Source organism: Aspergillus thermomutatus, assembly GCF_002237265.1.
Source record: "Aspergillus thermomutatus strain HMR AF 39 chromosome Unknown NODE_13, whole genome shotgun sequence".
Taxonomy (NCBI): Eukaryota; Fungi; Ascomycota; class Eurotiomycetes; order Eurotiales; family Aspergillaceae; genus Aspergillus; species Aspergillus thermomutatus.
In genome coordinates this window covers 93,843-110,294 of record NW_020798061.1, presented here as the reverse complement: position 1 = coordinate 110,294, position 16,452 = coordinate 93,843, and the positions used below count along the sequence as shown (strand labels likewise).

The 16,452-nt window shown below is 49.6% G+C and overlaps 4 protein-coding genes across 4 annotated transcripts; 2 read left to right on the top strand and 2 right to left on the bottom strand.

Moving 5' to 3' along the window:
• Positions 1-4,199: 4,199 nt before the first annotated feature.
• gprM lies at positions 4,200-5,709 on the top strand (the record flags this gene model as incomplete). The annotated part of the gene is made up of 4 exons (XM_026761927.1): positions 4,200-4,216; positions 4,320-4,437; positions 4,489-4,627; positions 4,682-5,709. 4 exons carry the CDS (start codon positions 4,200-4,202, stop codon positions 5,707-5,709), a joined length of 1,302 nt encoding a protein of 433 aa, XP_026618070.1.
• A 2,259-nt stretch (positions 5,710-7,968) lies between these two features.
• On the bottom strand, positions 7,969-10,028 carry CDV56_108188 (splicing factor u2af large subunit; the record flags this gene model as incomplete). Its single annotated transcript, XM_026761807.1, has 7 exons — positions 7,969-7,995; positions 8,048-8,259; positions 8,313-8,574; positions 8,624-9,237; positions 9,298-9,847; positions 9,917-9,945; positions 9,998-10,028. The coding sequence occupies 7 exons, from the start codon at positions 10,026-10,028 to the stop codon at positions 7,969-7,971; spliced, it is 1,725 nt and encodes a 574-aa protein (XP_026618069.1).
• A 391-nt stretch (positions 10,029-10,419) lies between these two features.
• On the top strand, positions 10,420-11,871 carry CDV56_108136 (8-oxoguanine glycosylase OGG1; the record flags this gene model as incomplete). The annotated part of the gene is made up of 3 exons (XM_026761755.1): positions 10,420-10,514; positions 10,576-11,399; positions 11,453-11,871. 3 exons carry the CDS (start codon positions 10,420-10,422, stop codon positions 11,869-11,871), a joined length of 1,338 nt encoding a protein of 445 aa, XP_026618068.1.
• A 1,592-nt stretch (positions 11,872-13,463) lies between these two features.
• CDV56_107988 (uncharacterized protein) lies at positions 13,464-16,288 on the bottom strand (the record flags this gene model as incomplete). The annotated part of the gene is made up of 5 exons (XM_026761607.1): positions 13,464-14,287; positions 14,353-14,993; positions 15,053-15,650; positions 15,743-15,952; positions 16,234-16,288. 5 exons carry the CDS (start codon positions 16,286-16,288, stop codon positions 13,464-13,466), a joined length of 2,328 nt encoding a protein of 775 aa, XP_026618067.1.
• Positions 16,289-16,452: the final 164 nt, after the last annotated feature.

Here is a 16,452-nt window from a genome sequence, read left to right as displayed (position 1 = left end):
CTGCGCCTTAAGCCGCTAAAGCAGATACCTAGTTTGCCTCGACCCATGAATGCTATATCTCCCTTAATGGCTCTTGATCAACCCACAAATGATCAATGATTCCACCAGTTACTAAGTTGTCATCAATGGCTGATTCCAATGCTCAGCTCGGTTTTATTGTCTCACATCTCGGAGTAATCAGCACCAATTGCAGTATCGACAAGGTCTGGGCTCTGTCTGCCTCTTCCAGGGACTGTAGAGCGAAGTGCGACGGACTCCAGGACAAAACACACGACCAAATTATGAGATTTCGTGCAAGGCAGTGGCAAAACTCAATTACAGTCGTTCTGTGCGCCGTTGTGTCATCTGTTTGATGGCAAAATGGCAGCTTCGCCTCGAGGATTGGACCAGTCTAGGCTGCCGTGTAATCGCCTTCCTTGCACAGCGGGATATTAATTCTCTCGCTTTGACCATGATTTCCATGATAATTAGCCTGATAGTAGAGTGAGGTTGTTCCTTATCCATGTCGTAACATGAGGCTGGCTTTGTCTCTGGTGTACTCTGTAACTATTATTTCTTTTCGATATTGCCATTGCTTTTGCCCTGATCGCCCGCGGGTGCGGCGTAGCTGCTAAGTCGATTGATAGTTGGTGATTATTGACTCACAGTCAGAGAGGTCAGGGATCAGCTTTGCTATGCCATTCTAGATTTGAAATTCAATGGTTGTCAAGAATCGGAGATTGGGGTCTCCTGCTGCTGCCATTGGTTTTCACTTCTGTATGCCACCATCTGGATGCCCAATCACAGAAGCTACCTACTCTCTCTAGGTAGAACACATTCGGAGTACAGAATACGCAGTAAGAAATTACCCAAATCATCAAACACTTGAGACCGGGCTGTATCTTCAATCTTGTGCTCCAGGATTCCAGAGGACTTGAGTGGTGACCGACTCGGTGAGAGACCGAGCCGCAGAAATCAGGCTAGAAAATACAAGGAAGAAAACCTGATAGACAGCAGTGGACGGCGCACTCCCATAATAGAAAACCTCCACGTGTGTGGCTGACGCCAAAGCAGAACGAGGAAATTGAAAAAAGCAACAAATTCGTCACTGAAGCTGAAGACGAGGAAATCGCCGAGAATAACCATGACTCAGACTTGATTGAAGGGGAATTTAGCCCTATTTACTGATTTTAGCCTTCGGTTATTTGGTCTGGTTCTAAATCTTAAGAGTTAACGCTTCAAGCCCCTTTACGGAGTACTATCTGATCATAAGTTCTGACGATGCGACTAGATAGTATCAAACAAATCAAGGATCGAATTCATAGTCTGCTGCAAAGATCATTACTTAACCCGACAAAACACCCATCTTATGAGTCCAGAGACTATCCAGCTCCCCTGAGGCGAGGATTGCTTGTAGATTGTTGGGGAAACTTCATCCCTATCCAGTGACCGATGCAGCATGGAGCTTGTCCGCGGAGGCTGCCGATCAACAAGCATTTTGCGCCGTCAAGCAACCACCTGCTTACCTAGGTATGGTCTAGGAACCAGATTCCTGGTATGGAACAAGACCAGTGTTTGTGATTCTGTGGTTCCTGGCCCTGCTACAGCCTACGGCGTACTAGTTATCGATCTGAAACTGATCGAGGTGAGAACTCGGTGCAAGTGCGGCTCCAAGGAGGGCAATGGCCATCATCGCCAGATAAGGAATCGCGATGAGAGTCAAGAGTCTGGGCAGAATGAGGCTTAGAACTGTGGAGTTTTGAACTCCGTATGTAATCTGTATGCGCATGCCTTTCCGTCAAAGGTTGAAGTAAGTATCCATCCATTGAGTACTATCGTTATTCTTGTCATAATGTGGAGAACGGATACACCATCGCTCCCTAGGCAAGATCTAGATCCTGTTTCTAATTTAGTGATCACTTTTCTGAAGGACGAGTTTTTTCGGAGCCCAGAACGACTAAGGCATTTGCATAAACAAGACCCATGACGTCCCAGCTCGCAAGGCACAGCGGGCATTGTTTTCTCTGTGTGACTAATGATTCTTATACTTATCAATAGCTTCGAGAATCGAACTTTCGGTATGGAGGAAGAAGGGGAAGTTAAACTTTCTGTGTGACAACCTCTGCAGTTATGCACCCGACTCGGACGCCGCAGGTACCAGGGGCAAACGGCAGCAGTAAAGAGAAGATGGTCAAAAAGCAAGCCCGAGACAAAGACCAGGGGTTTTCCCCTCTCTCATAAATTCATAACGAGGAAGTTGGTTGGTTTAGTGGCTGTTAGCGTCTGGAAGGCCTGCTTACTTGGGCCTAGCGGACAGAAAGCTCCATCTTGAATCCATGGCTATTCGCCTAATTACCATAGAGGCTTGGATACCCTGGTAGACATAAAAGGTCCTAATGCCGGGCTTATGTAGGTATACGAAGCCTCCACGGGGCAATACTACAATAAAAATAAGCCAGCAGCTCCTGTAAGGTACCAGCAAATGGTCATACTACCTGGTAATAATTGCGTTGATCCTGAGCCCTGGAAGACTTTGGTGTATTGTATGAGTTACTACATAGTGTAATGATGAGTTTGGAAAGAAGATTACCTCGAAAGAGGACGATAAGGTAGGTAGGTACTCCCTACTTGTGAACCGTTCATAATTTCCGCGAGGAACGGTCCTCCGCAAAGATATCTCAGTTAGGCTAAAGGTTGAGGATAGGATGAAGATGGGCTTACCGACAGACGGGTAACCTCGTTGTCCGTCCCCTATCCTGAGGCAATAGTACCATGGACTGAGAAGTCATGGACCGTACTTGCCCAACAAAGAAAAAGCAGAACGCTGATCCGAATAATCAGATTGTCAGTCGATGTCAAGAACAGATCGACATACTCATTTTTCATCACGTAACGAGTCGAGATACAGAAAACCTTAGGTGCCTAGGTAGTGTTTTGCGTCTCTGCTGACACACAATACAGATAACTTACCAAATGTACCAGCTTTGTATCAAGAAATGTCCCAATCTGATGAGTTGATGAGGCAGTCTGTCCCGCCCATACAGAGTACGAAGTACAACCAACCATAAACTCCACCTTTATCACTCGGTAAACTTGAAACCCAATGATATTTCGCAACGAACACCCAGGATTGTTGCATTTTCTCTCCTGAGACTGTGGCAGACTGGCAGTCTCGAACTCTTGTCGTTTCCATCTAACTTTCCATCTTCCTGTGGTGTTCATCGCCGTTTGTTGCCCCGCTGCATGGTATTATTCAATAATCAATGACTGATCCTTTCCTTACCGAGTTACAGCAACCAACCTTAGACTCCTACTACAGTTACAGTCTAAATCATCCTAAATTCTGATGGCCAGACAGCATCTGTGCTTCATCATTGGTGCCTTCCTCTCGCATACTCGTTCGCTTCGTTTCCACTATCCACACCATGCCCCTGGTGCCAAGCTTAAGTCTCGACGTCCCTCGAAGGAAACTGGTCGGGCTACCGACTCATCCCAGATCCAATCATCGTCTCATGGTGGGGTTGGCGGAACGATGTACTCGTGCCTGTGGGTGAACGGGCCTCCTGTCTACTTACTAGAGCTAGAGTCTAGGTATGAGACTGCATGGATGGCATTGGCACTTAGCAGACTAGACTAGTAGCAGTACTTTGACTACTTTCCCCCAACGATTGAAGATCCTGGCTCCCTACCCTAGTTATTTTCTGTGGCTTCGGGGAAGTATACATGCTCCAAGCCATGATCCATGTATATCTTACTACCTTTCCCCTCGATCTAGCTTTCTGTCACTTTTTGCCCTCCTCCGCCTCTTGACTGTATACATCAACTCGGCAACGTTGATTTATTCATCGCAGTTGTTGCTCGGCTGCGAGCCCTTCGCGCGGGGTGTGCAGACCCTTGAGCCTCCAGAAACAACTCGCATACTATACTACGACCATTAATGAACAGGATATGAACCTCGCGCAACCGCAATCGCATTTCGCAGAAGATACACGAGCAAGACTGCCAGTATGACGAATCATACACTGAACGGGCTGTGTCCGGTCCCATTTCTTCAGGAATCTTTCTTCCCGTCTACCGGTGGATGTACGCTCTCCCGACGAATGCTGGCTTGCTGTTGGCGACATAGCTGATCGTGTTGGTTTTCGCTTGCTAGTCATCGGAGGTCGTTATTGTCAAGCTGTGGGCAATGTTTCTTGCTGTTTACCCTGTCCGGTAGCATCATGGACATACGGCGAGGGTAAGCTCACATTGTGTTCGAATTCCAGCAGAGCCTCCTTCATCTAACCTCTTCTCTTCTTTTCAGAGTTGGTCAATAAAACGAACGCTGCAAGTTGGATTAGTGTCGCTATATTACCGCTCTGCATCTTCCTGCTGGTGTCGTACGCGGTACTTCCGGTCAAGTTTACGCATCGCCACTACCTCAGCATCTGCTTCACACTGGGCATCTGTTGCATGGAGGTAAGGTGGCGCATTGAAGGGTCTCAAGACGTGTTATTAACCGACATGCAGATTGCGTTCATTATCCCTCTAGGGGTAAAACCGGATCAATGCTATAACCAGATCACTCCCAACGATATGCATTCTAGTCTCTCGTGTGCCTTCACAGGTGCCTTTCTTCTTTTCGGAGGCTGGATGGTGGTAGTATGGAGTATGTTGGGAACGATTTCGAGCTCATGGATTGACTTTGACTAATGCTCTGTAGGTTTTCTCCGTACGGTGGCCTTCCATCTTCAGGTATGCTGGGAAGTGATGCTGGGCCCGAAATTCATGTGGGGAGCGTTGATCTTCGGTTGGGTCGTCCCTGCTGTAGGGCTCACGGTGATGCTGCTCTTGACGGGGGTATCTTTTCGATTCGGCAGCGTTTGCCATATCAACATCGATCATGGTCTGCAGGATTACTGGATTCCCGTCATCTCGTTCTCCGTTGCCGCGCTGATCCTCCAACTGGCGACAATGGGGTACTGTATCCACGTCTACGTCAAGTCTCTTTTCGACGCCGATTCGACAACAAATAGCTCGGGATTGCCATCCTACTCCGCCAGCGTCCGCACCGTGTCCGCTCGTCAGGCATACCGTCGCATCCGAAGAGTCCTCCAGCTACAATGGCGAGGCGTAGCTCTAGTCTTGATCATCATCGCCAACGTGATTTTCTTCGCCGTGACCTTCATCGACCTCGACAGCGCCCTCAAACCGAGCCCGGAGAATATGGTCAAGGCGACTCCATGGATTGTGTGTTTGGTAGCCTACAACGGTGACCGGCAAAAATGCGAGAAAGAGGCAGAAAAGGCCCGGCCCAGCGAAGGATTATTACTCGCCGTCCTGGTCCTCCTCTCCCTGGTCGGAATCTGGAACTTCATCCTCTTTGCACGCCCGTCGATATTCCGCGGCTGGGTCGACTTCTTCCAGAACATGTTCGGCCGGGCCGATGGCCGTCTCGAGTTCGTTTCGGCCGATGCGCGCGGCCGGCTGGGCGACTCGCGGTCCTACGAGATGCTCAACAGCACGGGACTCCCCTCGTTCAAGTCGCCAGAGCCCATGGTTCGATCGCCGAGTCCTGCGCGCATGACGGGGACGAAGAGTCCCGACAGCGGCCACTACGGGCGAGACGCCCAGTACGTGCGGCCGTCCATGAGCTTCTCCAGCCCCCGGCCGCCCAGCGCATCACAAGGGCGAGACTGGGATCACAAGGCAACATTTGCCCCGGCCGTCTATCGGGAATATGATGGCTAGGCCGGTGTCTTTTTTTTTTTTATCTGTGGTTCTAATGTAATGCTATGTCATGCTCTTGAGGAGTTACTAAAAAATTCTTTGTATATTGGTTTCATGGACGATGCAATGTATACCCTTGCAATGTTACTTTGATCTGGCCCTCTGTTCTTCCCTCTCTTCGTATCAAAAATAATGTGAGAATACGCTATTGCTTTCACAAGCGTCAGAAACTCTGGTTCAGTCATGTATTCCATAAGTACCAAGGATGTAGAAAAGCAATTCTAGCCTCCTGGTGGTCGAGATGACCAACGAAGCAGGCTGATTACCTCTCCTCTCCTTGTGATAGAAAGCCTAACCAGTGGAAACATTCCATCACCACACCTCAAAACTATGGCCATGAAACCCCCCGTATCTAGAATCACGCTCAAATCTCGAGTCCAACCCCGCAGCAAGTGTCCACTGTCCCCAGCACCAACCCGGAACCTGGCCTGTAACACTAACAGTAACAGCATGAGACGATCTCACACTGAAACTCGGCACTTGCACCAGCAAGATACCCTACCGCGGCCCGAAATCGTCCACCAATAATCTTGTAAGTCGTGACTCGTAACTCGGTTTTAGGAAGTTGCGCGGAGTAGAGCAAGCCTTGCCTTGCGTGTCCCTGATCCTTCTAGAAGAATGTGATATTGGATTCGAGGGGGATTAGACTTTGGCTAGGAGTAGGCAGAGGCGGGCAAGACACTTTGCCGTGCCATCTCGAATTAGATCAGACAGGTACTAGCTAGCTACTGTGTAGAGTTTCAGCAACAGGGCTGGCACGGAGCAAACTGTATGGTTCGAGTCTACTCCGTATGAGTATCACTGCTTGACATTGCCAAAAGCCAATGAATTTCGCAATGCTAATACTCACCCACGAGTGGAATGAAATAGGTGCAGTATTATTCTCCGACTGGAAGTTCAAGTATCAGGCACCACCATCCATGGGTAAGGGTAGCTGATGCAATGCACCGCACCCAAACAGGAAACAAGACCGTTCCTGCATTAACGACAAGGATTCATCTATATCCGTACTCGAGCGGGCTATTAATCAATAGATAATTCACGAGGGTAATTTTCACCCACGTAGCACTGGCATTATTGGCACCCTGTCATGAAGTAGACTCAAGGGTAGTATTGCTGTGGAGCGTGCTTTTTAGACAAATCTCGATTGTCGAATCGAGATTTAGACAGGGTCTTTTCCTACCGTACGGAGTCCTCCGAACGCCGTCAAGAGGGTGAGACAAGGCAGCGAGCGATGGTTACCATAAACTACCTACCTACACACTCCAAAAAAATTTCATTCTGATCACTACCAAGGAATCATGAGCGCAAAGTACAGTTGACCAGGTGGAACCAACCCCCTCATTCTCTCGCTCTTATGGTGGCAATCTCTGCTATGGAGGACACGTGAAAACCCTTCCACCAGGTGTAACCCTTCAACGACATACCTAGGCTGAGTCGCGTCGCGTCATGTCTCGTCGACCTGCCTAATTGTGTATCCGTCAGTTCCATAAGCTCAATATGACCGCGTAGGTGCCAAACTGGCTGATTTACAAGTAGATAACCAGAGTGTCAACCCCGCAAACACGGATGAGCGGATGCCGGAATCGTGAACTATAGAAGGATCACGGCTATGGATATGGATATGGATCACCCTCTCACTACCCCATGGGGTAAATGACTCAAGTTTGGGACCGGAACTGATTGATACTTGATAGTATTCGTGGATCGACACCGGTAGTTGAGGCTATGGGCAGAGTCTAGACTAAAGCGTACGGAGTACCGACCTCGGCAGTGGAGCGGGCATCAGGGAGATCGTAGCTAGGCTTGTGGGCGGTTTCCATGTGATTGTGGCATTTGGGATCTGAGTTTGCAGTAGCCCAGGTTTAACATCTTGTGGTTGTATCCATGCATGGTGGCAGATGTTGGATGGAGTCTCGTCTAGAGTCGTGAGTCCATGGAGTACGGAGTACCTGCAAATCCTTCCAAGTGCACATGTCACTACAACATAGAAGATGATCGGACTTTCACCAGCTTAGTTACTTCTTGCTATGATACACGGTCAAACTAGTTGCATCGTCCGATGCAAAGCACAATTGATTTGATCCTTCGAGGGATTATTTGCGAACGCCAGTCAAGCGATGTTCAAATGGAAAGGGAATAGATTTTGAGCTGCAAATTATTTCCGTGAGCACCAGGGATAATATCACATTTGATGACTGCTAGTCTTCCAGGTATCGACTACCAGGCGTTCACATCGAAATTTTCCTGCAAGATACTGTCAGAATAAAACATAAGAAGTGGCCTAGGGAAAACTCACCTCAGAAAAGTAGGTCGTCACCACTGTCCGATCAGAGAACTTTCTGCCCGCAAGCGCTTTCAAGGCATTGGTCGCCGATTCTACGGTGTCAAATTTGACAAAGATCTTGCCCACTCCGGGAGACTGCCTGCTGCCACCAGAAGGACGTGGCACCTTCAAGTCTACGACTCTGCCATACTTGGAGCACTCGTCGCGTACATCATCGCAAATTTCTGTACCGGAGTTAGTAAAATTCGAGAATGACCCCATCAATGGGATAGCCCACCTTCGTAATCATCAATGTCCAGAAGCTCCTCCGGGGTCACCATGTTCAACAACTGCAAGACACGGCTGCTCTCCAAATCCTGCGACGTAGTCTTGGCGAACATCGACATCGCGTTGACTCCCATGTCAAGCCCGGCGGCCTGCGTCATTCCGATACTGGCACGCACAACCTTGAGATGCCGGTCGCCCAATTCCATACCGTTGAGACCCTCCACAGCGATAGGAGTCGCAGATGGGTCAGCGTACTCGCAGAAAGCGATACCCTTGGCAAGTCAGTAAAAGCGTTACCGCGCTCGGATAGACAACACTCACCCTTGACTCTTCCGTCGAGCTATCTTTCACAAGTACAAACGATTTGAGTTCGCCAAACGACTTGAGCAGCATGGTCACGGGCTCTTCTGGGATATATTGCGGGATATTGGACACACAAATCTTGTTGGGCGAGTCAGGAACCTCATTCAGCAACACACCCTCCTGGTATTCTTGATCCGCACTGCCGTTGGGGACAATGTAGTCCTTGGGTCGGCGCACTTCGAGCCCCTTAGGGGCACCGTTCTCAGTTCCACCGCCAGATTCGTGCTCCTCCATTGTGATGCCATCAAAAGCAAGAGCAACCGTGGTATCGTTGGGTGTCTTGAACTCCAGAAGGGCAAAACTACGGTCTTCGGATATTTGGGCCGAGATACAAGGGTCCACACTGTGAATGACATTGAGACCGTTGAGTTGCAAGTTGAAGAAGGACACGAGATGCTCGCTGGAAACGCCGGGGGGCAGGTTGTACACGAACAGACGCTTGGCCTGACGGGAGTTGGAGGGCTTGAGGGCTGAAGTGTCCGCAGATCCACCACCAGGCTGGTTCATAAAAGCTTGAAGGCGGCTGGGATCCATTGGCTGCTGGCGAGGTGCTCCTGGAAGGGGGAACATGCCTAGAAAAGTTAGCCACAATTTAAAACTAGATAAACACACGTCGCGCAGTCGCAACTTACCCGACAGCTTGGCTTGTTCAGCAGTGACATTCTCATAACCAGGAGGCTTAATGTCCCACTGCGTCAAACGACGTTTCCGAGTCAGAACAGATGGCACATCTGTCAGGTCGGGTGTGGGCTCCCTCTTGCGGGGAGGGCTTGCGCTTCTTTTCCGTTCCTTCCTCTCCCGGTCGCGATCGCGCTCGCGCTCGCGGTCTCCTCCTCGTTCTCTCCGGGGTTTCTCGTCGAACAAGTCTCTATCCCGTTCACGTCGAGATGATCTGTCATCAAAATCTCTGCGTCGGCGGTCGCCACGGTCTCGGTCCCATTCGCGGTCGTCTCTCCGGCTGGAGTAGCGGTCCTCTCGTTCTCTGGCGCGGTAGTCGCGACTCGACGAGTATGAGTCTGCCTCGTATTCACGTCGGGAACCCCTAGAGGTGTAATGGGGGGACCTCGATCGTCTCCTCTCTCCTCTCTCTCCTCTTTCACCGCGTTCGCCTCCGCGTTCGCCTCCACGTTCGCCTCCACGTTCGCCTCCACGTTCACCACCGCGTTCGCGTCTTTCGTCGCGCTGCCAACAGTTAAAGCCTCATTAGCAATTGTTTAAAAGAGCTTTGTCCGAGCGACTGTAGCGACTTACGTAGTGCTCCCTTGAGCGGCCAGGTTCTCCTGTTCTCACGATTAGTTAAAGTTAAATTGTGGCAGATAGAAGAGCTCTCACCTCTCGAAGAAGAGTAAGTATCGCCGTTCATATTGCCCGAGCTATCTTCTTTCCTGCTCTTTTTACTCAACGTGGCGAAAAGCAAGACAACAAAAACTCTTAGAGTTGACCTTCAAGGCGATAGTTAATATCAACAGGGCGATCCTGATGATACAATGAAAATGATCAAAGCGGTCTTGGGCTGAGGAAGGAGTTGCGCTGAGTGTCTGGCTGGAAAACTCGCAGGTCGTGACAATCGGCGAAGAGCAACCGCCGGCGTCTAGAATTGAAGCGGTTAGCGCGCGTGTGTACATTTCCTACCGCCTGCCTCTTAAGAGGGATACTCGGCAGAATTTTGAGATACTTATCTCCTATCAGTGGTGACTGTAGTGCCTCTAACAGGCAAGTTATTGTATTCCCATATCACATTATTCTTTCACATCATGACGGTTGGAGTCTTCTCAGAATGGCACAAGTTTCCCATAAGCTTGAGTGAGCTATGTATTAACACAACCTTGCGCTGTGGCCAGTCATTTCGGTAGGCTATATCTCTTGATCATGGAATGGAAACGTTATTCCTGACTGTTTCGAGCCTCTAGATGGCACAATGTCCCTGAAAGTGACGAATGGCGATGTGTACTTCATGGCCGACTTCTCTCCTTAAAGCAAGACCCGCAATACCTCTATTATAGAACACATCGCTCGCCTATCTCTTCATCAACAAAAGACCCCCTAATAAAACTCTCATCCTCTTCTCCACTACGCGTGGAGTCGAATCGACAAGTAACGCAGAACGGATCATCCGATGACTCCCATGACGACGAGACCCTAAAGCTTCTCAAGCATTACCTCAATCTCTCCTCGAACCTCACAGGCCTCTATACCCAGTGGTCCTCGCAAGACCCGAACTTCAAGAAAAAGGCACCCCAGTTCACAGGGATCAGGATTCTGCGCCAAGATGCTTGGGAAGCGCTTGTATCCTTCATCTGCAGCAGTAATAACAACATCGCGCGCATATCGCAAATGGTCGAGAAGTTATGCGTCAACTATGGTCCCCTGGTGGCCACCGTCGGCGACCGCACATACCATGACTTCCCTGCTCCTGAGGCTTTGACCGCTGACGACGTTGAGAGTCGCCTGCGAAGCTTAGGATTTGGTTACCGGGCCAAATATATCCACCAGACAGCTTTGATTGTAGTGAAAGAGAGAGAGCAAGGCTGGCTTGACTCGCTACGAAATCCCGAGTCTCCTGTTCTCGGAGTCGAGCCTGTGTCCGGCGGTGAAATGAGACCGGAGGGTAGAGAGGGGTACCGTTACGCGCATGAACAGCTGCTCGGGCTACAGGGCGTTGGGCCCAAGGTTGCGGATTGTGTCTGTCTGATGGGGTTGGGATGGGGAGAGGCGGTACCGGTAGATACCCACGGTGAGTGACTCTTGACAGATATTCTACCAGTTACTCATGCTGACAAATTTTAGTGTGGCAGATTGCGCAAAGAGACTACAAATTCGGCAGAGGCGCTCACAAGTCGCTAACGAAAGCAACCTACGACGCCGTCGGCAACCACTTTCGGAAACTCTGGGGCAAGGAGGCCGGATGGGCTCATAGTGTTCTATTTACGGCAGACTTGAGGACATTCTCAGACAGATTAGCTGCTACGCCTGGCAAGATAGATGTCAAGGTTGCTGTGAAGGAAGAGGACGAGGATAATGAGTCTGTCAGGATCAAGACAGAAGTCACGACCTCGACGGCTTATGCCTTGAAAAGACCTGCGAGCGAGGACGAGTTAGAATCAAAGGATATGAAAGAGGAGAGTAAAGAAAATGTGAAGGCCGTCATTCAAGCCTCACGGACCACAACGACGAGGAGGATGTCAAAGCGGCTTCGGAACCGCTGACATAGATTCATCAGGCATTATAGACAAAATACCCCGGGTATAAACGTATACCAGACATTCATAAATGTATACTTACTGTTCAATCTCGGCCCCATCGTCGAACACATCAGACCATTCCAATGTTGGATGTATATTCTCGGACGCGAAATGCGCAGCCCTTTTCAACTCTCAGCGCACCTATCTTCTACAGGGCTTAAAAATCGTATCCTGCAAGAGCCACAAAGACAACCCTGAATACGCCGAAGATGCTCACCCTAGTCATAGACGATCAAGTAATTCAATAGTTACTCATCCGCAACACTTGCCACTCGCCATGAAGTACACTACCAACGCCCGGAACATCAAAACAGGAAACCCGAGAGCCGAGACAAATCACCATCGACAATCTCGATCCACAAGATTAACAAGGCATCTGGGTACAGCACTGTGCACGAGTCCCAAATGCTGAAGGATGGCTATCCTCGATAAGCATTGAACCAGTGTGGAGAATTGACATAACACTACCGTAGCAGCGCTACAACTGATATCGGCAAACCTGCTCTTGAAATAGTCCGTAGAACCACCCCGGTCCATCGGTGACGATCGCGATGCCCTAACCCCCATCGGCATCTACTTATCTAGGGAATGAGTCGATAGGATTTTCGGGCCTTCGTGGGTCGGATCTGTTGATCTTCACGGAGTAGTCTACTATCTACTACGTACTGCGAACGCCAGGACGGTCAGTATGACGTTGACTGGTTTGGTTCCGTCTTCTCCTGTATGAGTATGACATATATGAGAATGTGGAAGTGAAACCATCAGTCCACCTTATACTAATTACTCTAGCTTATTCGAGCAGTGCGCATCGTTAGTATGCAGTAGTTCTGCAGCATCATGTTCGATTGACGCCGGAAGACTTTCAGTAAACAAGAAATGCAAACTTGATGTGGGGAGAACCACACCAAGCGACAGGCAACTGAGCCGAGTTGATAAGGACTAAAACACACTCAAATCCCAGTTCATGCTTTGAAGTCATCCCTGAAATTGTTGTGCGGTGCTCGAATGCCAAAAAAAGAGTCTTCCAGATCATAATTTCATTATTAAATCAAAAACGTATACCGCTATCATATGCGCCAACGCTAATGCTTACAGATCGCTAATGAGCCTGTCCAGGCGTCTAGCAGAAGAAAAGGAAAATATATAACAGAAACATGGCCCTACTGAAAATCCGCTGCGAGCTGGCCATTGAAGCTACAACTCCGGGAGGTGAAGAGTCGCGGAAATTCGCACTGATATCACCAGAGTCGTGATAACTTCCAGTCGATCACATTTGTCGAGGTGCAGAATGTTGTGATTTTCAATCGAGATGAACGAGTACGGCAAAAGGTGGTTGAGGTCAAGCATAATGGACTGGAAATTGCTCGTGGGGATGCTGCTTCGGTGCCTTTTTGATCAAAGCTGAAGTCCTTTTTGCGGGCAGTGGGAGAGCCGGGATGACAAGCGTAGCACTTTGGAGTGCTAACCCAGGACGCTTCCGAAGCCGAACTGAAATCTTCGGGCCGACGGGAGAGGGCTCGTGAGTGGTACATCGGAATGGACTGGGATACGACCGATTAAGTGCCCCCGGTCGAGTCGGAAGCTTCATCCCATCCCCACTCCCTGAGCAACTGCTTCACGCGATACTCGGTTGCCCAACCGAGATCAGCTTCTATTCCCCGCAGCAAGCGCAAAACTACCCGTCGTTCACGAGGCTCAGTAAGACACTGACCACTCACAAACAAAGGCTGGAGAGAGTTAATACGAACGGAGCCATGAGGACGAGCCAACGAGATGCCGACAATCTCGCGGCTATGGAAGCGAATCTCATTCTCAATGGATCGGTACGAGTTGAGTCGGTTTGTCATGGCACTTCGTCTATTGATTGAATCATGAGGCTTGTTGATAAGTAGAAGAATGCGAGCCATGTGATAATGCTGTATAGCCGACGAGCACATCGGGATGCTGAACCATATTTCGGACAACGAGGCTGCATCCTCATCCTCGGCCGTCCTTGGGTGTGGAATGCTGGACAAGTCGACTCGCGCGCACGGTCGAAAGCAAGTTGGAAGCCTCTTGTACCAAGTGTCAAGCTCAGCTTCAAGGCGATGCCAACGCTCAAGAAGAGCTTGTTGAGAAAGGCCCATTTGGCCTGCGGTAACGGCACCAGTGTGCGTCAAATGAGGGCTGTCTCCGGCGCTAGTGAAATTGACAATTTTGGAAGCTATCCACACGAGCGCATTAGAAACGAGATCCTCCTTCATTTCGTCGTCCTCTTCGGGATAGCCGGCTGCGTTCATATTAGTGGTACGCACGAACCCCGTGCTATCGAGCTGAAGACCAGCTTCAGTCCACAATACCAAGTCGTCGGTATTCAACCTGGTTTGCGTCTCGTTGATAACTGGATGAGATGCTCATTAATCTCCTGAACTTGGGGATGGGACTGGCACACCCGAGCGCACTTACATGCAGCCAGGTAGTCTTGCCTGGCAAAGTTCCAGAATGTTGCCCTCCTAGCTCTCGAAAGCCCGAACTTCCTAGGCGGCTGAAGCGATCCCTCCCCTGGAGAAGGATGTTGCTCAAGTGGCAACATGCCAACTTCAGCGACGTCCAGCAAGGATTTCACACCACTCAGGTGCCGATTCCACGCGGTACCAGTCGCATCAAGGAATTCATAGATGGATAATATCGCCGTTGCGGCGAGAACTTCGTCCGAATGGACACCGCTAGATGGTCGATTATGTCTTCTACGTTTGCGAGAATTGTCGTGGTTCTGGCACAGTTCGGCAGCCTGCCACTGACCGAACGCCTCTGGAGTGCTCAAAGGTGGCGGACCTTCGTCAGGTTGCAGCTCATTCACCAGGAGCTGGATGGCTTTTTCATAGTACTTGGCGCCACACCAAGTCCAATCGATACCTCTCCCATCAGGCCAGGTCTCCGTGAAAGCCTGCTTTCCGCTGACGCCACCAAAAGGAGCTTTTGCGCCCTTCACGCGACCAAGCTGTTTCGCAGCGTATGCACACGCCGCATACTTCAGAAGAGGATTCGTGAGAGCCTTGACCGGAACGAGTGATGCGAAGTAAGTTCCTAAATCGAAGAGATCCATCCTAAATAGTCCCGGTCAGAAGGTCTTCCTATCCTACAGAGGGTGGAGATAAAGACACACCACAGACCCGGAGCTTCTGAAAAGTGTCTCAGAAGAAAGACAACCTCATACTCGGTCTCCACTGGCAGCTCGGACCTCTGTTCGGCATTCCCAGCATTTCGTGACAACACTGATCTGGAGGGAATTGAAGAGTCCCTCGGCTCCGAGGTATGCTGGTTATTAGGATCAATGGGTGGTGACAGAGCCTGGGAAGGATTCAAGATGAATTTGATGTCATTGTTCGTGTTGTTGCTGTTGGGATTGGAGAAAGAAGAGATTGATATCGGAGGCGATGGTTGAGGGGCCAATGTAGAATGCGGTCTATTGGTTGAAGATCCAGACGATATTAAAGGGGCTGTAAGATCTAAAACATTGGAATGCGCATTGAGATCCGGCACCAGAGAGCGAGATCCGTTGTCGGTAGCGAGGGGAGAAAAAGGGTACCGATTAGTAGATGCCGCTGTGGACAAATGTTCCAAGCCTCGAATCTCGCCGTCGGTTGAGGAAGGTGTCTGCACCCCTTTTTGGTGAGCCCTGGAGGCTAGAACAGCGGCTTCAGATTCCCCCAGAACGGCCTCCAGCTCCTCCGCATACTGATCGGAATTGTCGACAAACACCACTAGGAGCAACATCCTTATATCAGCTCATCGAATCAAGAGACACAAGACGCTCGAGCAGAAGAAGAGCGCAACGGAAATCGTTCATCCGTACCGTCCTTAGGTATATCCAGCCAGACACTGTCTTCATCGAAAGTATTCTTGTAGGAGTAAAAACCTTTCAGACTACCTCGGCCATTCGACGAGTCACCGATATCCTTATTCATCGAAGCATTTTGCTGATGCCGAAAAATAACACCCTCGCTAGGGCGACATTCCCTGGATCCTTTGCGACATTGGGAGCACTGCGGCTTTTGCTCATCACCTAATTCGCCGGTTTTAGTCACTATCCGACACGTTGAGAGGTACTGCGACGAGAGCGAAGGGTGGAAGGTTTTACATTTCAGTTTTCGAGTTCGACACGTCAAACTGCGATCAACAACAAACGTCAGTTTCTCAGTCTCCTTTTTTTGATCTTTGCAAAGCACAGTGAATCTGTAGTCCAAGATGGTCCGATACATGCCAAATATTCGAGAAGTACGAAGTCATGTAGGAGTGCAAGTTATAAATGAGCAAGCGCTATTTCCTCCTTCCCATCTTACATACCAGCCTGTGCGGGATCGCATACCGGATGGTAACGATAGCGATTGAGTTGCAGCATCCGAGAAACGAAGCGAGTACGCGATGTAAAGTGTGGACGATGTTGGTGTAAGCTAGGCCGTGAAGAAGAATGTAATCGGGAAAATTAACTGCCAGAACCGGGATGGCGTTGCGTTTATCGAATAGCAACAATGATTATGATTAATGGATAATACTTATATTAGA